This window comes from Phaeodactylum tricornutum, chromosome 7 (assembly GCF_000150955.2).
Source record: "Phaeodactylum tricornutum CCAP 1055/1 chromosome 7, whole genome shotgun sequence".
Taxonomy (NCBI): Eukaryota; Bacillariophyta; class Bacillariophyceae; order Surirellales; family Neidiaceae; genus Phaeodactylum; species Phaeodactylum tricornutum.
This window is the reverse complement of record NC_011675.1, coordinates 854,297-876,843: the sequence shown is the minus strand read 5'-3', so window position 1 is coordinate 876,843 and position 22,547 is coordinate 854,297. Positions and strand designations below refer to the sequence as shown.

General features: G+C 47.4%; 10 protein-coding genes across 10 annotated transcripts; 3 read left to right on the top strand and 7 right to left on the bottom strand.

Moving 5' to 3' along the window:
* Positions 1-1,309: 1,309 nt before the first annotated feature.
* PHATRDRAFT_20120 (predicted protein) lies at positions 1,310-2,438 on the top strand. The gene has a single exon (XM_002179895.1). The coding sequence runs from the start codon at positions 1,364-1,366 to the stop codon at positions 2,381-2,383; it is 1,020 nt and encodes a 339-aa protein (XP_002179931.1). The 5' UTR covers positions 1,310-1,363; the 3' UTR covers positions 2,384-2,438.
* On the bottom strand, positions 2,389-5,815 carry PHATRDRAFT_27240 (predicted protein). Its single transcript, XM_002179700.1, has 5 exons — positions 5,297-5,815; positions 4,754-5,209; positions 3,585-4,216; positions 3,213-3,518; positions 2,389-3,068 (listed from the first exon to the last, which is right to left on the bottom strand). The coding sequence occupies exons 1-5, from the start codon at positions 5,651-5,653 to the stop codon at positions 2,579-2,581; spliced, it is 2,241 nt and encodes a 746-aa protein (XP_002179736.1). The 5' UTR covers positions 5,654-5,815; the 3' UTR covers positions 2,389-2,578.
* Positions 5,816-6,596: 781 nt separating this feature from the next.
* On the top strand, positions 6,597-8,289 carry PHATRDRAFT_35419 (predicted protein; the record flags this gene model as incomplete). Its single annotated transcript, XM_002179894.1, has 3 exons — positions 6,597-7,086; positions 7,204-7,403; positions 7,489-8,289. 3 exons carry the CDS (start codon positions 6,597-6,599, stop codon positions 8,287-8,289), a joined length of 1,491 nt encoding a protein of 496 aa, XP_002179930.1.
* Positions 8,290-8,428: 139 nt separating this feature from the next.
* PHATRDRAFT_45667 (predicted protein) lies at positions 8,429-9,690 on the bottom strand (the record flags this gene model as incomplete). Its single annotated transcript, XM_002179699.1, has 1 exon — positions 8,429-9,690. The coding sequence occupies exon 1, from the start codon at positions 9,680-9,682 to the stop codon at positions 8,429-8,431; it is 1,254 nt and encodes a 417-aa protein (XP_002179735.1). The 5' UTR covers positions 9,683-9,690.
* A 258-nt stretch (positions 9,691-9,948) lies between these two features.
* PHATRDRAFT_45666 (predicted protein) lies at positions 9,949-11,644 on the bottom strand (the record flags this gene model as incomplete). Its single annotated transcript, XM_002179698.1, has 1 exon — positions 9,949-11,644. The coding sequence occupies exon 1, from the start codon at positions 11,602-11,604 to the stop codon at positions 9,949-9,951; it is 1,656 nt and encodes a 551-aa protein (XP_002179734.1). The 5' UTR covers positions 11,605-11,644.
* A 2,063-nt stretch (positions 11,645-13,707) lies between these two features.
* On the bottom strand, positions 13,708-14,157 carry PHATRDRAFT_35416 (predicted protein; the record flags this gene model as incomplete). Its single annotated transcript, XM_002179697.1, has 1 exon — positions 13,708-14,157. One exon carries the CDS (start codon positions 14,155-14,157, stop codon positions 13,708-13,710), a length of 450 nt encoding a protein of 149 aa, XP_002179733.1.
* Positions 14,158-14,604: 447 nt separating this feature from the next.
* Positions 14,605-18,014, bottom strand: UBA1 (ubiquitin-activating enzyme E1, protein 1; the record flags this gene model as incomplete). The annotated part of the gene is made up of 2 exons (XM_002179696.2): positions 14,605-17,654; positions 17,738-18,014. 2 exons carry the CDS (start codon positions 18,012-18,014, stop codon positions 14,605-14,607), a joined length of 3,327 nt encoding a protein of 1,108 aa, XP_002179732.1.
* Positions 18,015-18,318: 304 nt separating this feature from the next.
* PHATRDRAFT_45664 (predicted protein) lies at positions 18,319-19,258 on the bottom strand (the record flags this gene model as incomplete). Its single annotated transcript, XM_002179695.1, has 1 exon — positions 18,319-19,258. One exon carries the CDS (start codon positions 19,256-19,258, stop codon positions 18,395-18,397), a length of 864 nt encoding a protein of 287 aa, XP_002179731.1. The 3' UTR covers positions 18,319-18,394.
* A 925-nt stretch (positions 19,259-20,183) lies between these two features.
* Positions 20,184-21,542, top strand: PHATRDRAFT_45663 (predicted protein). The gene is made up of 2 exons (XM_002179893.1): positions 20,184-21,316; positions 21,369-21,542. The coding sequence occupies exons 1-2, from the start codon at positions 20,336-20,338 to the stop codon at positions 21,456-21,458; spliced, it is 1,071 nt and encodes a 356-aa protein (XP_002179929.1). The 5' UTR covers positions 20,184-20,335; the 3' UTR covers positions 21,459-21,542.
* On the bottom strand, positions 21,521-22,537 carry PHATRDRAFT_45662 (predicted protein; the record flags this gene model as incomplete). Its single annotated transcript, XM_002179694.1, has 1 exon — positions 21,521-22,537. Exon 1 carries the CDS (start codon positions 22,394-22,396, stop codon positions 21,521-21,523), a length of 876 nt encoding a protein of 291 aa, XP_002179730.1. The 5' UTR covers positions 22,397-22,537.
* Positions 22,538-22,547: the final 10 nt, after the last annotated feature.

Below are 22,547 nucleotides of genomic sequence, written 5' to 3'. Positions count from 1 at the left end.
ACGGTATTGTCCGATGAAGCGTCGATGGATGCGAGGGCCGACACTGGTGGTGGCGTAGGCTCTTCGCGTCGGTGATAGTCAGCGTCGTCACTTTGAATGTCTCGGTACGCCTTTTCGACGTCGTCGGGTTGAATCTGGTCGTGTTCCAAAAGGTACTGGAGGATGTCAATGGCTCGCGGCGGGCGTCGACGGTCGCGCTTGGAATTGGATTTAAGGAGGTTGCAAGCTATCAGCACCTTTTGCGCGGATGCGGTCGGGTTGCTGGGCGACGGCGGCATGTTCATTTTTCTCAAACACGCTTGTCGAACAATGGTAATGACGTGACGAGAACAGCGCTTGGACACAACAGCAACAGCTGGAGCAGTAGCAAGAGCAGTGGCTAGGTCAAGAGAACGACCAAAAAAAAACTGTTGGCACACTCCTTCAATCTTGCGTTCACAGTCAGTCAATTGCGAGTTAGAAACCAAAATGGTTTTCCTTTCTCGATGTTGTTCACTGTAATTATCAAATAATATGTTTGGGGCGACGTCGTTGGTAGGACAAGCGGCCAGACTCATGCAAGACTAGCCAACTGGAAACCGTCCGTGACTCAAGGAAGAAAATCGACTTACAATCAAAACTCGAATGTATTTAAATTCAAACAAATCAACGAAGTCATTGCCGACAATGACTTTCACCGTTCCGTACCTTTCGAACGATATCGCGTTGTAAGACCGTGAGTCGTTCGTTTCTGGCCCGGGATGATGAACTCTACGAACTGGAATGGAATGTAATGCAATGCAACATGCCATGGCCTACCACAAGCTTTTCGCAAATCGCTCTCCTATTCCTCTCGGGTGCTCCAGACAGTCTCCTTACTGTGATTACTGTGTAATATATACTTCATCACGGTCAATTCGAGCTGGAATTCGCGCACCACGCATCGATCCTCATTCCTGAATACATAAACGAAAACCAACAGACGGTACCAAACACTCCGCCGTCCACAATGATGCAATCGACCGACACCAACGACGGCATTCATGGTCAGGATCACGAACACCATAATGTGGAACTCACCGTTAACCACGCGGGTACGGACGGGACCAACAACAACAACAACAACGACAACAGTGAGAGTACCAGCAACGCCGAAGCACAGAGTCTCTTGATTCCCACGGGTCATCCGAGTCAAGACGACAGCGGGTCCACCAAACGCCGCGTCAAACGATCCTCCGCGGACGGTAGCGGGGGTTCGTCGAGTATGCTCGCGAGCGGCGCCAAGCGCAAATCGCGGACGTCGGATACGACCAAATCCCGATCGGAAGAAAATCCCCGCGACCGCGTCATCAAGTACGCCGCGCTCTTTCTCCTCGTCGCCCAAATGGTAGGGCTCGTCCTACTCATGCGCTACTCCCGCACCCAACATGACGATACTCAACCGCTCTACTTGGCATCCACTGCGGTCTTTCTTATGGAAGTTATGAAACTCGTTATTTGTGTCGGTGTCATTGCCGTCCAGACTAAATCGGGGGTGCTGCACGAACTCTACACTCACACCATCGGATCCCCTTTGGAACTGCTCAAACTGACCGTGCCCTCCTTGCTGTATACCGTACAGAATAATCTACTATATCTGGCGCTGACGAACTTGGACGCGGCTACGTACCAAGTGTGCTACCAACTCAAAATTCTTACCACGGCTCTCTTCAGTGCGCTTCTCTTGCAACGCAAGTTCTCCACCATGAAGTGGTTGTCGCTGGTTGTTCTTACGATTGGAGTTGCTATCGTTCAGCTTTCCGGCAGCGGTGACCAACATTCGGAACAAGACAGCAAGGCCGCGACTGACGCTGTCGATGATACTAATGGAACCGCGGCGGCCCACACGCGTTGGGTGGGACTCGTGGCCGTACTGTGCGCGGCATGTACCTCAGGCTTTTCTGGCGTCTACTTTGAAAAAATCCTTAAAGGATCCCGGACGTCTCTCTGGATCCGCAACGTCCAAATGGGATTGTCCTCCATCGTAATTGCGTACTTGACGGTTTACGTCAAGGATGCCGAGGCCATTCGGACGCAAGGTTTCTGGGGCGGCTACAACACTCTCGTGTGGACCGTCGTCACGGTCCAAGCCGTCGGCGGCCTCATCGTGGCTACCGTCGTCAAGTACGCCGACAACGTACTCAAAGTCTTTGCTACCAGCTTTAGTATCGTCGTGAGCTGCATCGTGTCGGCGTTCCTGTTCGACTTTCATCCGTCCGTATCCTTTCTCGTCGGCGCGAGCCTGGTGGTCACGGCCACCGTTATGTACAGCTCACCCGAGACCCGGACACGCAAAACGCGGCGAAGACCCGTTTTACCTATTCACCATCGTAATAATACTGCAACCACCAAAAGTCGGGTCTAATCATTGCTGCTTAATGAAAAATTGAAGTTAAGTGGCATTGCGTGTTAAATGACAATTGAAAACATATTCTAGTTTAGGTCCACTGCGCTGCAACCAAAATTCTTCGATAATAGCGGTGGAGTGTAGTGAAACTGATCGGACTCAAAAATCAGCCCACTACAGAAAAGACGCACAACATCATCATACAATTGTCTCTCACGCGTCACCGACATTCATCGCGCCATGCGCCGAAAAGGATTTGCGCTTCGTGTATTGTCGCAATAAATCAAGAATGCGATCGTTTTGGACGCGCTTCGAGTCAAGTTTGACATCGTAAGCACCTTCACTTGTAATTGGATCAATAATGTTGTCTCCCAATAATTCGGGAACGTGCAATTTCCCTTGGCCGATGTCACGGCAGGCAATCATGAGGTCGTAGGCGATTTCATCTGATAGAATCGAATCTTGTTCGTATGCAGGATGATTCCGGACAAAATTCCTCATCCAGGTCGCAGGTGTGACGAGTTCACCCGTTGCGCGCTTGGCAATAAACGTCAGATAGTTTTCTAAGCGCTTGAGCGTGACCTTATCGCAGTTGATGTGATCCAAATACGCCAGAATCAGCACAATCAGACCAGGAAAGTGATCTCCCTTGCCATTCATAATTTCGTTCATCGTCATTTCTTCAAACGAATTTTCTTCAGAACTTCCGGGAGCATAAGGGGACTTGCGGCGTTGGTCACTTACGACGTCATCCACTTCTTCGACGCCTACATGACCGTTGACGTCCTGTATAGGACTCATTAGAGGGTCGTCTCCTCGCTTTGCTTGAGCGAACATGGAAGTAAACTTGACGCCATATCCATCATCACCTTCCTGCAAGGGCGCCATGTGACGCCGAAAGAAAAACTTTCCCTTGGCAGCTGAATTCCTACTATGCGCTCGTTGCATATTTGCATCAACTCTGCTCATCGGAATGTATAGGTTCAGATCAAACGTCAAAATAACCCGGGTTAAGAGCACAATAAACGCCGTGAATGCAGCATTTTCAAAATCCGTCAACTGCAATTCCATACTACGAAATTCGGTACGCCAGCCAATATGGGGGTCATTAGGACTGTTGCGTGGCGGCGGAGGCTTCCACCGGACACTTTGCCTGTTGCGAGATGTGTAAGATATTTCACTGCATATATTCCTCTGAAATCACGGGAAGTCAACTCACCAATTGGTACTCTGAATGCTTTCCCAATGCTCGGTCTGAGTATCGTCGTCCACCTCCTCGACCGCGCCATTGAAGACTACGAGTGGGTCACGAATAAAGAGATGTGCAACGTGCTGCGCCAACGCTGGATCAATACCAGCATCACGAAGTTGCTTATAGCTGTCTTCGTCAATAGGGACCGGAATGTCGTTGTAAATATTCAACACACGATTGGCTAGCCCAGTACTTTTTTCGTCCTTCAACGACAAAACGCCCTGGTAAATGTAGGTGCTGATAGAATCGTACCGGCTCTTGTAAATTCGTCTCTGGCCCTTACGATTGTAATCTTCGTACGGAGCATCAGGATCCTCTCGGCCGCGTTCCGCCAGTGTCCTGCAATCGACACTTTCGCTGATGATGCCCCACCGGGCATCCGTATCCGCCAAGCGACCCTTCAGGATCGGAGTCGAAGCCGTCAGCGCCATCATAATGGGCGCCATAACTGCAAGCTGATCATATATGAATCGGCTTTCTTCAATATCCTTGGCCTGGAAAGTAATTTGGAGACAGCAGCAGCCCATCCCAAAGGCCATCGCGTCCATATGAATAGAAGCCCGGCACGTTTCGTCACTTCGCATTTCTTCGGGAATTTCCTTGGTTAATGTTGCGGTGGCTGTGGCGGATTCGGGTGAAAGTTCAATCCTTCCGTTCAACAAAGATGAGACATCCGTTTTCTCAACTGCCCCACGAAACAAGGGTGTATTGGATCCGATGCGCTTCAACTCCGAATTGGAAGGCTGCGTTCGCGAGGAAACCTTGTGCAAAAAGGCTACTTCCCCATCGTCACTATGCATGGGTAGATAGTAGCCGTTCTGCAAGCGCACCCATCCAGCTGGTTCCTGAAGTTCCAAGCCAACTACAATATCACCATTGCGAGGCCAGTCCGAATCCGGCACAATCTCGTTAGGTGCACGACGATAAAACAAACCTTTGCAGCCCGCACAATTTACGTCAACCAACCATTTTTGCAAGGTAGCACCTTGATCTATCGCGTGATCATCAAACTCTTCGTCCGTGGAGGATTTAGAGCAACCCACAATAACGTAGTTCATTCCGTGCTTTTCCATAGACACATCTCCTTTGCCGTACCGCCACAGCTGCTGGCTGTCACTACCACAGCAGCCATCGACGCTGCCCTTGGGTGGCTCAAAATCAATGTATTCTGGTGTGCGGGTATCCCGAAATAGCGGCACTCGTATGTTGACTTTGGAACCGCGGCGTTGGCGAATATTGGCCGTCAGCGTTCCGAAACGCGGGTGAGGATTAATTATCCCGTCACTGATATACTCACTTTCGGTGACAGGTCCGCCGACGGTTGTAGAGGGGATCGTCCCGTCATCCCCTTGCGCGCCGAGCATGAAAAATGAGCTGATCGTTGGAGCCACTTCCTCTTCCGACAATACCGTGAGCATACGCTTGCGGCGGAGCCGCATGTTACGTTCGACTCGTAGTAGATCGGTCGTGTAACCCGTGTAAGGACGGTCGGGTGTGGCCTCCACCATCCACGCTCCGTATTCTGGTACCCAGTTGCAGCCTTCCACGATTTGGGAATGAAGGGTCTCTTTGCGATTCAGTTCGTCCATGATCTGTGCAGCAGGCCAAAGGAAGAATTAGAGCTTTGCTCGTTGATCTGCCACACTGAAAAATTCCGGTCCACATTCGTCAATACTTACTTCTTTGGCTCGCAACGACAAGCGCACTTTCTTAGCATTGTGATCCATGTGAAAGATACCGTACTCTATTTCATCTCCCCACAAGAGTTCATCGCCTTTAAAGTCCTTCACACGATTATAGGTAGAAACGAATTGCCGAACACCAGCCTTGCGAATGTAATCGAGATCTTTCTTCGAATCGTCCCAGGATTTGGGAACGCCGACTTTAAGGAGACCCATGAAGATGGCGAGTCCTTCAGCCGAAAGAAATCGAGATGAAAAGACGAGACACCACAAGAAGGCTTGGAAGCGCGGCAGCAGTGTCTTTATACCAGTAGTTTTCTTGTTGCTACTGACAATACACTGGCTTCTGCGCATGACATTCCGAAGCAAGGGATTGGAAAGACGATGGTGACACAAGAAATGGCAATTCTTGGTATTTTCACCCTCACGATGAAAGTCTGAAATCGAGTGCCGCAAAAAACTGGCTGCCCAGGCAGAAAGTTGAGCTGACTTCCGAGGAACAGAAAAGATCGAGGGATAAAAAAGAACGAAACAGTGGGTGGAGGTGATGCGTGATGGAAAAGCACAGTTTCCCATCGACACCCGAAGAGACCCGAGCACCCAAGTGGGAACGGCGTTTTTCTGGACGCGGGGGCATCCAACGGTGAATCCGTGCGTGCGCCCAACCCTCCGAAAGAACCCGAATCTAGTACAAATTCGAGCGCCATTACGGTCGACGTCCAGGTGAAATACATGACGTCATTGCTTCTTCACGAAGCAGATTGACTCGACAAATTCGCGCCAAACAAATGCCAAGTCAGTCGGAAAGTAGTCAGCAAACCCCACTGTCCTAATGACGTCACAAAATGCGACACGTCAGCACCACGTAATGAATCCTTAACTAAATTGACAGCTCAGCTGCAATCTGCATCATCTTGATGAGCCAGACCGGGATTCTGCGATGGGGGTCACACACGAAACGATTGTACGCTAGTATAGACGAGGAAACCCAGTAGACCGCGTGTTTTGATGTGTTGGAAAAAGTGAATCAGAGTCAGGACGAAGTGAGAATATCAGGATCGAGAGCGACAGTCATCCAGGAAGGTTCCGACGTTGGCTCCTCCCTATCCTCACGATCCGCTCAGCACCGGAGTCACTGACTGCGAGACGACCGACTTCTCTATTTAATCACAGTCAACAAAAGCTACCAGATCCCTGCTAGGAATCCTTTATTGTATCTTCATCCTCACATTTTGACTGAGACTCGGTGTGACTCTCAAACTGGAAGACAGCACCGTTCCCACGATAGTTTCGTAGCATGGAGGCGAACTCTACGACTGCATCAGAGGGAACGGGTCAAAGCAGTCTAAAACCGGTTGCCGTATCTTCCACTTCGTCGCTCGATAGCTTTTTCGCCACGAACTTTGCTAGTGGGACTAGTCCAATTGCTGATACCGGAAGTCCGGCATACGAACACACGTTGGATTTTACCATGAACGCGACTTCAGAGACGGCTTCGGAGCCGACGGATACAACCACGCAACAATACATACCGCACTCTTCCGCTGGACTGAGCAGCACTAGCTCCGTTATCTCGCCGGCCACCACGCAACCAATGCCGGCAGGGCATCAACTTTCGATTTTGAATCCCTTGATGCTACCTTCAGCACAGGTACCGATGTTGTCTACCGCTGCAGGCAATGTACCAATACCAGGGACTCCAGGGAACAACTCGATACCAGAGTTCCTCTATCAGCTAACAAAGATGCTGACGGATAACAACCGAGATATTATTGAATGGACAAATGGTAAGTTGGCAGTGTTTCGGCATGCTATCTTAGCATCACGTACCTAGAGCGACGTTCAAACAGAAATCAGGAGGTTGCTGACCCGGTTTCGAACTTTTTTGACTTGGTGATGTACAGGCAAGATTGAAGTACACAGTCCTCACAAACTGGAAGCGCAAGTATTACATAAGTACTTTCGGCATTCCAAGTTCGCATCTTTTCAAAGACAGCTCAATTATTTTGGTTTTCGTAAATTGGCGGGCAAAGGCAAGATGGCTCCGTGTTCGTACGTCAACGAGGATTCCAAAGGGGACATTGGAAGCCTGTTGCTAATCAAGGTAAGATTTGCGAGAGAATACCAAAGAGCGATAAGGACCATGGCAACGCCGTCTTACATACATCGATCCTTTTCCCTTGTTACAGCGCAAAACAACAGCGTCGATTTCGCTAAAAGATAAAGACAAGCTGAGTGGGAAGAAACGGGATGCCCCTACCAGCAAGTCGCCAAAAATCCAACCGACCTCGAATGACCCACCTTTAGTCAATCCAGTACTAGCTGGTATTCTATATCGATCAAAGGGAGCGTCATCCGCACCAGCTGGTTTGCTGCCAGACACGGCAAAGCTCAGACCTTCCGTCCTTTCTCAATCCAATATCAAGCCCGGGTCATCACATCAAGCTTTGGCACAAACCGCGGTGGGCCGTGGAATTCGACACGGGTATACTGCAGCGTCATGTGGCAAAAGTGTTCCAAGGCAAGCTCTTTCGACTAACTCCAAGGCAGAAGCGATGACATCCGCTTCTGCCTCCTCCAGCCAATCTGATTTAGCCTCGGCTGCCTTGAACCATTCATCATTTACTTTTCCTGAATCCACAGTAGACAGTCTATCACAGCTCGCTAGTAATTATCAGAATACTTTGACCGGAGGCCAATCCAATGACGTGGAGGTTGAGGCAGAGCCTACGCCCTTGGAGCAACTACGATCTCGGACTACTTCTCCTAGCGGATCACATAACAACTACGTCTGCTTCTTGAGTCGCAATTCTTCATTGGTCGATCTAGCGATGATACCTGGGATTGATGAGGATTTGCAGCCAAGTACGGATACAAACTCTTACGGATTAAGCTTCGTTGACTTTCCCAATCCTGAAGTACATCCGAGTTCTTCGTCAGTCGCTACAGGGAACAGTGCTGACGAACAGGGAGAATCTGCGTCAAAATAGACTTTGCCACTTCTCTCAATGCCTGTATTACCATATTTCTCTAAATCCCATTACCCCTTGTAATAAACCTTCATTTGCTTCATTCCTGCGGCCAAAAGCTATTATGCAAAGCAATGTTCTGTCTGTGCATTGTCATACCCTATCGATTGCGTAAAATCTCAATTGCGTCGCCAACAGGCACTGTATTGGCCCAGTCCACGTCCACCGATTGCACACCATCGCTAAACTGATCATTCCCTTCCCACTCATTGATTGCTTCAACAAGTTTGTCGATATCGTCCTCAGGAATAATGCACTTGAGTTGGAGTTTGGAAATGCCGTAAGCAACGGGAACAATCTTCTGCAGATCTCCACCTGGAAAGGGATACCACTGCGGCAGGATTGTTAGTTTGTCTGCCATTTTCCAAACTGTAGATTGTATGACGTTCGCCAACACTTTTAAATCCATATCGGCGTCGTACGGCTTAATTTCCAGGATTGCCAAAATCCTTCGAATTGATATCTTTGGCTTGTTGGGAGAACTCAAGCGTTGCGCAAATGCCGCTCTGGACTGTGAAATATGAAAACCGATTTTCGCAATACCTTCTTCCGCATTGTTCACATATATCTCTTCGGGGCTTTTACTGTGTATGTAATGAAAATTTACGCGTCTTCCATTTTTTGCGGCATTGCCAGAGGCTTTCGCCAGCACGAAGCAGAACGGTGGCATATCTCCACTCACAGGCGTGAGCTCCCAAACATCAAGACGGTCTTTCCAAGCGATACACTCCCGCAGCCAATTGTTGACAATTAATTGAAGAGAGTGATCTTCCGCCAGAGAAACAATAAGCGCAGTTCCGCCTTCCGACGTAAGAACACGATTTATTTCAAGAAAAAGATGATCTTCTTGTGAGCGGTTCACTTCTTTTCCTTCCTTTGAAAAAACAGCATCGACGAAACCTTTATCGATCCAAAAATGAAAGGAGTTTGCCTCGAAATCGAGTGCCGGCTCTAGAAGATTGGCGACACGGTACTCGACTGAAGCTGCCTTTGTTCCTTGGTTAACACCTTCGAATTGCATCCGGTGGAGTTGTTTCATCTCGTCGATCGCGACTTCGGATACGTCCACTACCACATTTCGATACGGGTAGATCTGCGACAGTCTTACTGGAAGCAGCGACGTTCCCGATCCTGGATGCATTATCCTGTGTCTGTCTGAAAGGATGTTAGCATCTCCAATGTAGTTGGACAACACTCGGATGACCTCATTGGTACTGCAGTACCACTCGAATACTCGATGTTCGGGATTCAGGCAAACCGCCTTGAACCAAGCGTTCCAGTAGTCAGAGTCTTGCCTCCCCGACGGGTCACCGAGAATCTGTAAAGCATCTCCTATTGATGCTGCCTCGGCCATTATGAAGAGATCGCAGAAAGTGAAATATGGGGTGTGAGATATACCGAATAGAGGCTGGCGGCTTATTTTAGGTTCGCTGTCGAGTGCGCAGACAGACGAGCCGTTTTATTCCTTTTAGAATTAGCTCTCCACTACCGAAGTGGAGAATAGGTCATGAAATCCATTGGTATTGTCGAGAAAAGACGTTCTGTCTATTCTTTTATTATACATTCATCTCAAATAAAGAGTAGTTTATCAACCCCATCTATGAGCAACAATACAGAAACCTAATGGTTGCTTCGAAATTTGGAAGCATCTGAAGCAAAATGAGACATGCCGTTTGCGGCATTGGCCGCCAGTTGATGAGCGCTCATATTGTTGGCAGCCGCAAAATCTGCCAACGATGGTTCTCTAGATCCCAAAAAGCTGTTCAAGCTCAGCAATGAGTTCAATCGGTTCGAGCTGGCCAGAAGGTTCCCAAAACTGGCCGTGCTCAGCTCTGGAAAGATGGTACTTGATGAGGGCAGTCGGTTCAACAAGGCACTGGAAACGTGTGGGGTTGAGTTCGTTGGTACACTAGGACGAGCATCCTGGTTAGAGCTGTGTTCACCCAGTAAGGATTTCAGATTGGCTGCAGAATCAAACAGATTGCTGTTGGTCTGAGCAGTGGCTGATGCCGCATCCATTGCTGCGGTCGCAGGCATAGCAGGAGTCTGAGCGGTTAAAGCTTTGAGAGCTGCTGAAGCAGGGTTCGCACTAGTAGTTTGATGCGATGCATTTAGTTTGACTCCCGCAACTACAGGGTTGTTCGCAATATTCAGACCAGAGTTCAGCAGACTGGCATTAAAGGACCCATGCTGGCTAGCTAAGCTCGCTGCCAGTTGGGCACGTAGCTGCTCAAGCGAGGGGATGTTCTGCGAAGCGTTGTTACTGGTTACCTGTGACCCATTGTGTTGCTGACCTTGAGCTATCGATAAATGTTGGAGAGCATGCTGTCCAAACTGGGGGTTGCTCCCAAGTTGATTTTGCTCTTGAAGGCGCTGGTTTGAACTCGATGTTTGTTGCTGCTGCTGAAGCTCTTGCTGTGCCTGTTGGAGACTTAAAAATTGATGCTGGGATCTTTGTTGTTGTTGTTGTTGTTGCTGCTGAAGGGCAAAAAGATTAAGCTGGTGATTCCCCAAGCTATCTCCTGACTGCTGTTGCTGTTGTTGCAACATCTGATATTGACCAAGGCCAGCTCGAAGGGCGTTTTCCGAGAGCAAAGCCATGGCGTTAGCAATGGACTGCTGTCCATTGAGAAGGGACATCTGCTGATGTGAACTACCAGTGGCCATTGAGAGACCGGGAAAGTTCATTCCGCTTGAAGCTGTAGAGTTCGGGTCGTAGGCGGGCAACCCAAGGGAATGTTGTTGCATCGCAGCTTTTCGAGCAGCGGAACCATTGGTTTTTCGTTTAATAAGAAGTAGACTACGGATATCGGACGTCGCTGCTTCATTGACGTAGGAGCATGGGGACATCTTCCCTTTCCCCGCGATTTTGCGGAAGCCAAAGTAGTTCAGCTGGCGCTGAAAAGATGCAAATTTGGAGTGGCGAAAGTACTTCTGCAAGACCTCACCTTCCAGTCGTTCAGGATAGTGAACCTTGATCCTCCCGTCCGACCATTCGATAATTTCTGAGTTTTCATCCGTCAGCATTTTAGTCAGTTGATAAAGGAACTCCGCAATCGGATGGTGCTGTCCATTGCGGTCCTGAAAATCCTGTCCAAGAAAATCAGGCATAGCGTTGCGTCCTATAGCAATATCGAGATCGGCAACAAGCGGGCCTTTCTCGTTCGAAGTCGTTGATCCTCCGGTATTTGCAGGCTGGATCAGCATCGCTTGATTAGACTCAGTGTTAGTCACAACACTTTTCGGTGCGAGTGTTTGATTGGAAGACGCATTCATTTTCCAATCAAAGGTCAAGGGCGTTTTCGGCCGCTCTTGGTTGGGCCGTTGTTGCCAAGTAAGGGGATGTTCCTTCCGCTGCTACGAAAATTCTCGCTTTTTGCTTTTTTTTTACGTTGGCCGAGACCCCTTACAATCTATATTGAAACACCCTTTTCATGTCGTCAGGCCTGTCTGGCTTTGGGTGCTGTCGACGTATGCGAGATGTACTTTGACTTGTTGCGCTGTCCAATGTCAGATGTATTGAAACCATACCAACACCGTAGCGGTTTTGAATAGTCATTTGATTATGTTAAATAATATCGAAAAGACCCGGAAATAAAACATTGCAGACTTGCTTACATTCACTCTTGGATTCATGTCATGATGTACTCATACTAAACGTTCTCTGTCAGTTTGCCGTCCGGAAGTCGGAAACAGGTTACTTCTTCCAAAATGCCTCACACCACAAAACGGTCATGTACTGTGCCAATGCCTCTCCCCCCAACAGGACTACCTTCACCGAAGCCGGTGAAACTATGAACTCACAAAGAGTTATTCTAGTTGAGTGCTCTGGACTGTAATAGCTCCAAAGCAAGCTTCACAATTTACCTCACAAAAAAGTAAAGTATTTTCTTACGATATCAACAAATGGACCTACGAGGCCCCTCATGCGCGCTAACATTTCTCCCAACAAATACTTCCGGAATGAAGAGGGAATGATGTCGTCGTGGAAAATCTTTTGAAGATGTCTCCAAACACATTCAATCACCGAGGTGGGATCCATTGCCTAAACGAGAGTTGACTCAAAATGCACTGGGTGTTCCTACCAACTGAGAAAGCTGTCCCAATCGGAACCCTTCCTGTGCGTCACCGCGCGCTTTGGCAATGGCATCGCCCGCGGCAACGACATCGTCCGGCCTCGTCGAAACACTTCGATTATACACAATGCGCCTTACATCATCAAACTCATCCATCTCATTTCTTGCTTCCTTTGACAAAGCGCAGCATCTCACCGGAGGCTGATTTTGCAACCTGGAGTATATATTAACATACGGAACTCTAGTCATCAAGCTGTAGTAGCCGGTACCGCATGGTCCCCTCCCATACACATAGTTCGGCTTTACTCCAGCATTGGTAGACGTAGCTATAAAACACGGCTCCCCCCTGGGTCCAATCTCCTTAGGATCCAGCCACCGAACTCGTTTCATTGGGTACAACGCATATGCCGATACGAGTTCCGGGACAAACTTGGCCATCTTGGCGTTTATAGAAGCAGCGTCCATCGCTACTCGCTCGCTCCGTAATCAAAAATCTGGAAGACAAGGTCGTCTATCGCTTTGGCAATCTGTATCTGAATCCAAGTCAAAGTTAACCTTTTATTTCAGCAAGTATGTACTTCTCCTTTGACCATGCCGCAGCATTTTCAATGTGGCGATGTACAATTAATCGTCAACAATGCATTTTACATCGCTTTTGCTGTGAACGAATTGACCGCACAGTCCCTCTAGACCACCCACCCACCTCACTTCGCTGCGTATCCGCAAAAGCCTTCCCACAGATGTATGTCCGGGTTAGTTTCTAAGTCCGTAAATATGTTGCTCGTTGATTTACAGTTAGCACACGGTTACGATGGTACTCCAGCAACGACTGTCTACTTATTTCGTGCCTATTTCATATCAGAGAGCTCTGCTATGATCGTAGCTGTAACCTCCGTGATGTTGTGCAAATACTATTGCGTACTGTGAATTGCTCTAGAGGCGCTAACGATCTAAATTGCAATTTTGAGTACGAATGTGATTAGCCATAGCTGCGGCACGAGACCATTCAATGAATCATCAAAGCTTTGGATGCAGTAAACGAACTCATGTCAGTAATAATTGATGAGCTGTGTGTTCAGATTGATAGATCTTACAGTCAGTTAGTAACAACTTCGAGAAGTTGTTCAATCACAAGTCGTTGACGGTAACATATTGCAATGTAGCGCTAGCGGGTGACAACCGCGAAAAAGCTTACTGTTAGTTTATAATCGCAGAATTTATGGCTTACATTATACGATTTTTAAATGGTGTGTACACTCAAAAAGAATGCCAGGTGGTTAATACGATGAATAGTGCCGACACCTTACCATCCATCGTCGGCTTCATCTTGGATACGTTTCTTTTCCTCTTCTGTCATTTCGAACACTTCATCTTTTGCTCCTCCTGATTCTCTCAGTGCTTTTTCTAGCTGGCTCGTTAATGAGCCTAGATCTTCTACCGAAGACACCTCAACATCTTCCAAAAGTCCTCCAGTAATTCGAGTGCTCATACCCTCGGACAAACCCCCTCCTCGTTCCTTCGCACGCTCACCTTGTGCTTCCGTAAAGGCTACGAGACCGACCCCGGCCGCCAATCCGGCCACGCCAATCCCAATCCCTTGCAAGACCTGCTGATCCAGTTCCAAATTTAGGGCCAAGGATGGTCTGGCAACATTGCCGAGAGCGGAGCCAGCTCTCGTCGAAATCGGATTTTTCCCTGTGAAAGCGTAGCTCCAAGCTTGCACGAAATAGCAAAGAAGAAGGAGTCGGATCATGTTCGAAGGCAACAACGATGCATGAATTGTAGCGGAAATAAAAAGAAGTCACACCAAAATGGACAGCTTTGGTTGTTTGGTAGTATCTCTTTGTAAAGTAGGCTGCTGATTATAAAACTCGTGATGTTGGTTTGTCTCACAATCGGCTGACATGCGCTTACGTGTGTGTTTATGGCTGACTGTGAGTTGGTCTGTGAATACTGTTGGATATTTGGATCAAATAGAAATTTGGGCGCCTGTGCTCTGCTTTAAGAACTAGCGCGAACCTTCAAAACTATGTACCTTTTACAAGCTTGTGCAGCCATAGCAAGCATGGTCAATATTGCACACAAGCAAACTTGAATAGACGGTGGTACATTGTCAATCATAAATGAAGCGACGCTTCTCTAGATAGCGCATTTATAGGTTAGTAGGTGTGGGAAATAACATAGAGGTGTAACAATCTTGTTATAGAAATCTCCGAAACACCCTCACCAATGGCAACTCGCATTCACTGCCATTGTCGGGATCTTCAACGATGACCGATAAATCCACAAATTTCTGTGTCGGCGAATATTCAGTTGACCTGTTGTCGTTGCTTCGAGTAGATACAAAGTCGTCGTCGACTTCGGTCAATTCTTCAAGAATGTTCCACAAGGAGGACTTGAGATGATTTTTGTCATCATCGTGGAGGAAGCTTGCATACAGGAGGTAGGGACCAAAAGATATGGACAAAACTGACACTTTTTTGGGGTTCGTAGAAGCTAGTTGTTTTATTCGACGAATAAGCTTCCTTAGGGATATTCCACCCTTTGCCAGGGCCTTCTTGCTTTCCCGCACCTTCAAACGATCCCATATTGTGTACTGACGACCTTGCAGGCCCGGCATTACCTCCGCAGGAAGTGGGGAAGTGAAAGCGAAAAACGGTAGTGCCAGATTCATGAAGGCATTCCTGTGTAATTTCAATTGCGCTCCCTGCGCAAGCTTGACGAGTTCAATGCATGAAAGAGCTGAGACGGCTGCAGTTGTCGAGATTACAGCAGGAACAATGTTCCCCGCTATTCGCCTTGTTTGCAATCTATTTACAGGCGGAATTCCATAGCTCATGGCTCGAAGATTGCTAGCAGCAGTAACAAACGCAATGTGTCCATTGGAATCGTCATCTTTCTCAAACTCGGCGGTATTTAGGGGTTTTGAAAAAGATGATAGTCGCCTGAGAGAATCAATAAGAACATTGACTGTGTCTGTGTCCATCACTTCTTTGTCAGATGGTTGAGCCTGCTCTGCACTGTTTAAACTTGCCTCAGCATCATTTCGTGAGAATTCAAAAGGGTCACGAATAGGCTTGCTAGCGTACATCTCTGCCCGCAACCGAGCGGCATACCTCACAAAGTCGATGAGATTCTCGTTAACACTTGACTGCATCGCATCAAGAGGTACGGAACCAGAGAACGATAAAACACGTGGCTGTCGCCGTGTTCCACTCCAAAAGGGTTCGCCATCATCGTCCAAACTTCCCGGGGGATGTTTCAGAAGAAGCGTCTCTATAGAATCCCGAAAAAGTTTGACTGCAGTAGACGCAGCCCACTCTAACGAGTGCGCCCGTATATCTGACGACTCGAGATCGGGACTCACATCTTCCTTCAGTTCCGCAGCAAATTGTTGAAATCCATTCTCTCCTCGTTCCTGAATCAATCTTGAAACGAAGGCTTCGACGCAGGTTGAGGACAAAGAGTCCCTTGCGTCATTGACTTGAGATGGTCTCCTCGAAAACACGTCCTCAAATAGATCACGTCCCCATTGAATAGTGTGGGAAATGGCATAAGGGAAGTTCTTAAGCGTACACACCGCTATCGCAGGATCGGGCGGGTCAGCACTCGACGAATACGATTCGCTTTTATGGGGAATAACGACTTGGACATTTCCCTTCGGACCAAGCGTTCCGGAGTCAATCAAAGGTTTGCCATTGGCAACACATTGTCTGTCTGTAAAAAAGCGAGCTTCCATGTTGTCAAGTGCATTCAACACAATGTCAACACCTTTGCGCCAAAACAGATCATCAAAGGGATTGTGCTCGGAGTCTCCAACTTTGCTGGAATGAGAATCAATTTTCATTTTGTTGTTGAATCGAAGGATAGCTTGAGTGGCAGCGCTACTCTTGAATTTACCGACGTCGCTGTCGCGAAAAAGTAGCTGTCGGCTTAAATTGGATTTTTCAATAGTATCCATGTCCGTGATAATTACTCGGCCTTTGCTTTTGGATCCTATACCCATTGCCGCCAGATTCTTAAGGATCTCGCAGCCTATTGCTCCAGCACCCACTACAAACACTCTCATGGATTGTAGATCTTCAACGATAGAATCACCCAGTATATGGCGAAGTCCACATGTATTTCGGTCACTTCCCTCCTTTTCGTTTACAGAACATGTGCGATCTGAAGGAGAGTTCAAAATTTCGTCGCAATCGTACAGAAGGAATTGTTGGATAGGGTGGTAAAGACCGGTCAACGCTTTTAATGCCTCTTGAGATGCTATCGCACCAAAGAAAGCCTGGATAGGGCTGAACTTCGCTCTTCCAACCTCAAGAAACTGTTCAACATTAAAATGCTGCGATTCAGAAAGAAAGCAGTGCTCAGACTCGCAGTTAGACATAAACGTCCGGACTAGCTCACAGAAATCATCCAAGTCGTTGTCGTCAGCCCATCTTAGATGATCCCCAACAAAACTTGATGCAGCTCGGAAACAAGCGAAAAGTGCCGCTCTTCGGTTGTCATCAAAACTCTTTCCTAAATCGCTAGGAGTGAAAATGGAAGCATCGCTGGACGCTTTTTTACTCGCTATTGCGAGATCGTCAAAGGAAAGTTTCTTAGAAGCCTTGATCCGGGAGAATGCCACATATTTCTTATTTACACTTTCGATCCACTCTTGACAAGATCCGCCTTTTTTGTCAACCTCAATCGATAGTCGCAAAGGAGTGTGCACTTCGATGACCGTGCATTTCTGCTCTGATGAATCGCCGTTAGGATCGATGAACCTGATTTCTTCACCCTTGGAAACATCGTGCTGTTGCCCCTCAAGGCATGTTACAAAAAGTATTTCGTCACTAATCCCTCGCTCAACTCGATCTAGCGGAATCACCAGTGGAGTCTCTCCATCAGTGTCATTTACTTCGAAAGAGGTCCCAAAATCGCAGAAGACGCGTCCGTACACGCCAGCTGTCTCAGTCCCCACAAACGCAAGGTTGTGTCGCCTTGCCAAGCCATTCATGACTAGTAGCTTCTCGTGACAACGGTCGACACACAGAAGAACTCCTCGCAAACTGTCATCTAATGGCCGAAAGTCTGAATATTTTACAACTGATACCTGAACTGATGGGTTGAGCCGCTTTAAGTACTCCATCAATACTTCTTCATCGGATACATCGCAGTCATCATCACTCTTCCCAGTCTCCGACCGTGCAGCTCTGTGATATGCCCGGCCTAGATCATCTAATTCTCCTTTGAAATAAGCTGCATCGACTTTTTCGCTAGATTTGACTAAAACTAGCTTCCTCACCCCAGAGAGGGCTAGGTTCTTGGCACATTCGTATAGAGTCCGGAACGTCCTGGCCCATCCAAGTATACGGTAGACGATCGGATTCGCTTATGTGCTTCAGCGCCGAGAGCGAAAACTTGACGGCTGTATCGCTCTTCATCATCCTCAGTTTCACCGACGGCATCCCCACCCCCACCGCCTCGAGATGATAGTGCATTTCTGATATGAACCTTGACCCTCCGAGGAGAAGGATGGAAAATGGGGACAAAGCGAACACCGAAAGAGTCTCTTAAAAGCGCCTGCTCTAATAACAAGCCCAGACAAAATCGCCAGCAGTAATTCATATCTCGTTAATTGCCGAGTCAACAAAATCACTTCTAACGTTGTAGCATGGGCGAGCGTTGGGACTGGCGTAACAGCGAATCTGGAATAGATGATTATTGTGCGAGAAAGATGAACCAAAACGGTAACACGTGGAAGTCAAAGCACCTAATTACAGAACTTACAGCTAGCTACTACTATAGTAGACACCTTTATGAGAAAAAACCTACATTTACACTTAAAATAACGGAGGGCTTCTGCCGGAGAAATTGTAGACCACTAAAAAGATGCCACCGAACCAATTCCATTTTGATCATGACGTTACAGATATCGTATTCGTTCACAGTGACATTCAACGATTTCTTGCAAATACGCCACAACCCAATCAATTCTGCGACTGCTCTTATTTGCGGGAGGTCTCAACAGTAACGGCTGGCGGACCCCAGATTGGTTTTGCTGTCAGTTTTCTGTCGATGGTAAAGGTTTCAACCAGAAAAGAAATGCTTTCAGCATCTAGTTTGCTGATAAGGTCAGAAATTTTTGGTCCGCGCATGTCTGTTACGTGATAGAAGCTTGAGATACCTCCCCATACTTGTGGCTCGTTCCTTTGCTGCAGCTTATCCATGCTACCAAGATGGCCTTGGTTTTTTAACGAAGGCTTGAGTTCCTGAAGCGACCAAAATTCCTTCATTTTCATAAAACCAGAATTTCTGCTGGAACATTGAAATGGTAAAAATTCGTCTGACCCTGTTACTACCATGCTTCTTGACACAGGCATAGGAACTGGATTTGAGCTCTTGTTGACGTCTGACTGTGAGGTCGATTTCTCCTGTTGCTCAGCTTCGATTTCTGTGCGACGCTTGCGGCTTCTCCATTGCGCCATATCTATTGCGTATCTTTCTCTGTCTTTCACCGCCAGCTCTTCAAAGTACTTTCGACTCTTCGTGTCAAGAGCTTTCCATTTGAGCGCTATATTCCGGACCAAATCAATAAATGCAATTTTACCGCTCGCGCTTCTGGGTTTTCCTGAAGGATTCATGGGCAGCTCGAGCAACGTCGCCTCCCGCTCGTGCTGGTAGAATATGTTATATGCGGTCAAGCAGCGTTTAGGTTTACGAAGTCCAGGAGACACCGTTTCTTTCCGCTTTCTACGACCTCTGGAAGAGCGTTTGCGTGTACCACTGCTCAACAAGTCACTACATGCATTCTTGCACGGCCCTGCGAATTTGCTGTCTTGGAAGGTTGGGTCTTGGAAAGAAGAGTTCATGCTATCATTGCCCAGTTATCTGAGAATAGGTGGAATGTCTGTACTGACAGTGAAGTACTATCTTGTGATGGAACGACGATCTCGAGGATCTGTAGGGCTAGCGTGCAACTTTCATGCCAGTCCACCTCAGACTAGTTTCTCCGGAACGTCTTAGTCGCGACCTTTCGTAAACTCCACGCCAATATTTCAGAAATATTCAGATTTGTTTAATCGTTTGACGATACGTAATTATGGAAAAATTCGGTGCGATTTCAAAGCTTGTGGATTGCTTCCAAAGCAGAGAACAAATGTAAGACACGCGCTATAGCTTTAAACATAGAGGGGATGGAGTAGAGAGATGTCCAGATTTTCAATGTCTTCATAATATTCTACACAGTGCTAGCTGCAGTAGCAGAAAAAGACAGCCTTTTCTTTGCATATATGGGCAGGCTGGGCTCCCAATTTGTTGCTGATTCTGTATTGGCAGAAATAGCACAATAGAATATGAAATTCGGAGAATTATCTGTTTCTCATTTAGCATCGAGTCAAGATTCAACAAAGTAGAAATTCTCACGACTACTTTTCGATCGTGTAAATATATATATATTTCACGGGAATGTTTGAACTTGAAACACGTTAGCCAAATAAACTGAAAGGTCTATAGGTCAAAGGACTCATTCGGTATTCAGTATCCATTATATTGTTGTTTTGATTTGTTAATTGCTTTTTGCATGTAACGATCGACATTTTTCTTCCAACTTTTAGCAATACAGAGGTTTGTCCTTCCATTTTGCCTAATAAATACGATGTCCCTTTCTTATCTTCAAAAGGGCTTCAACAAACGAAGGCGAAATAACGCTCTCAGTTCGGATTAGGTCTCTTCTACAGGTAAAACTCGGCTCACCGTTGAAATGTTTATGTACACGGGTCTCATAGTCAGTGGCTGCAATGCAATTGAGGGTTGACGAACGAAATGGACTGGCTGTGAAAATGCAGCCCAGGAATACTTCGTGAAATTAATCTTTTGACTGTGAATCCGTCGCGTGGCGACTATTACCGTGCGTTAAGCCCGACGTTACCAGCATCCTTACATATCTGATGTCGCGGAAAATAGTGTATATGAACAATGCTGGTCAGGCGCAACTGGACCAGTCCGTGGTTGCCGCGGGTATCGCTTGCGTTCAGAAGCCAGCGTGGGAAATGGATGCGGAAGAAGATGCCAAAATAGTTCGCACACTTTTTGCACAAATGATACACGCAAGCCCGACGAACATTGCAATCATGCCGAGTACCGCATTTGCCATCACTCTAGCGGCTCACAATCTGAAATTTCAACTGGAAGGCCAAAAGGGGCGGATTCTGGTACTTCAAGATCAAATGTGCTCGGCGGTTTACCCCTGGGAGCATCTGTGCAGTCGATCAGGAGGATACCTAGAATTAGATATCGTGTCATATCCAAGTGCAAGTACTACATGGACCGAAAAAGTGATTACGCATTTAAAAAACGGCCAAGACAAAATCTTGGTTGCTTGTTTGCCTCCGCTGCATTGGGCTGACGGCGCGCTTCTAGATCTTGTTGAGATCAGTAAAATTTGTAGAGATATTGGTGCTTTTTTGGTTGTGGATGCCACGCAGGCTGTGGGGGTATATCCTTGCGATATCAGTTTGTTTAGCCCAGCATTGTTAGCATGCAGCGTTCATAAATGGCTACGTGGACCTTCGGGAGCTTCACTTGTTTACATCGACCCTAAACTACAAAATACATGGGAACCTCTTGACCAACACGGCCGGTCTCGAAAAGTGGCCGGAATGGCAATTTGGAATGCCGCCAAGGATGGAATGGGCCCTCAAGGCTACCCCCAAGAGTTCGTGACAGATGCTCGCAGATTTGATAGTGGCGGAAAACCAAGTCCTTTTCTTTTACCGATGCTGCGGAAGTCCATGCTAAAAGTAATTGAGGTTGACATTGAAAAAATCCAATCACTGCTAAAGGATCGGATGATGCCGTTGCTCGATTGGGCTGACAAACACGAACTTTGGACACCCAGTGTGCATGCTTACCATCTAATTGGCATTCGGGTGCGTCACCTATCACCGGAGCAAATGATTTTGATCAAGAACAAACTCGAAGGCGAACACGATGTACATATTGCTGTCCGATGCGGGGCGTTTCGGATTTCCCCGTATCTCGACACCACCGAGGAAAACGTACAAAAACTGATTGAAGCATTAAGCGCAACCGTTCTACTTTAATTGCGACCCCCAATTAACGTTTTGCGAAAACTAACGAAACATGTTGACAAGGAAATCTACGCTCTCGTTGTCCATTTTTGTGGCAAGATCGGAAATTTTCGGTCGATGTTCGGTACAAAGTAGACTTGGAAGTCTTGCTTGCACTGTGGGGAAACCATGTATAGCATGATGGGAACTGTTCTGCCCGAACGGCGCAGAAGAACGAGCACCCCCCATTGCTATGTCATCTGGGATTGGCCCTGTATAGTCTTGTCCATAAACCGAGCTCCCTCGTTCCAACGATTCAAAGTGCGTGTACGAAGGATGAAACTCCACACTCGCACTTTCCGAGGGACTGGTATTGTTGGGCGCGCGGTTCAGCAAAGCATAAAGTGATACCGATTCAAATTGCCCCTTACTATTGCACGATGGCGCTGCTTTCGTGTCATTAGCCACGATCGCATGGTGACTTTCTTCCTGCTGACGCTTCCATACTTCCATTTCTCCCAAGTAGCGTTTCTTGTCCGTCGCAGCAAGCTTCTCGAAAGCTGCCTTCCGATCTTCATCGATGCTATTCCAATTGCCAGCAATTCTCCGAGCAAGATCAGCAAAACCGATCTTTCCATGTGATCTTCGAGGCTTTCCCTCTGGTCGAGTCGGAGTCTCTGCAAGAATACGCTGGCGCTCTTTCTTGAAGAAAATATTGTATGCGGAAAGAGGCCGCTTTGGCTTTAGGTCAGAACTTGTAAGATTTTCAGCAAGCTTTGTCACTTTCGTAGTAGAATGGCTCCGGATAATGCTTGGAACAGCAAAATTTGTCTGGCTGCTGTCCGTGGTTGCACCGGTAGGAACGAATGATAGTGTGTGTTGAGGATACATCGTGGTGTCGTCTCGCTGGTATTCAAAGATATTGTCAAAGTCCGACATTGTCACGATCTCTCAAGAGATTACCTTTTGTTTTATGAGCTTCAATACACTTGTAAGCCTTTGTCAAACTTTTCGAAGACGAATCAGTTAGTACGAAGTGATTAGGGGCTGACTGTGAACGATTGTTTGGCCTCACCATGATTCTTGGATC

What these genes read in the sequence shown, in the direction of transcription:
- PHATRDRAFT_20120 (XM_002179895.1), top strand. Translation starts at nt 1,364, where the DNA reads ATGGTAGGGCTCGTCCTACTCATGCGCTACTCCCGCACCCAACATGAC.
- PHATRDRAFT_27240 (XM_002179700.1), bottom strand. Translation starts at nt 5,653, where the DNA reads ATGCGCAGAAGCCAGTGTATTGTCAGTAGCAACAAGAAAACTACTGGT. An exon ending in TGTCGTTGCGAGCCAAAGAA is followed by an intron (nt 5,210 to 5,296) that starts GTAAGTATTGAC and finishes CCTGCTGCACAG; the next exon opens with ATCATGGACGAACTGAATCG. An exon ending in TTGAGCCACCCAAGGGCAGC is followed by an intron (nt 4,217 to 4,753) that starts GTCGATGGCTGC and finishes ACATTAACCAAG; the next exon opens with GAAATTCCCGAAGAAATGCG.
- PHATRDRAFT_45663 (XM_002179893.1), top strand. Translation starts at nt 20,336, where the DNA reads ATGTCGCGGAAAATAGTGTATATGAACAATGCTGGTCAGGCGCAACTG. An exon ending in ACCATCTAATTGGCATTCGG is followed by an intron (nt 21,317 to 21,368) that starts GTGCGTCACCTA and finishes ACAAACTCGAAG; the next exon opens with GCGAACACGATGTACATATT.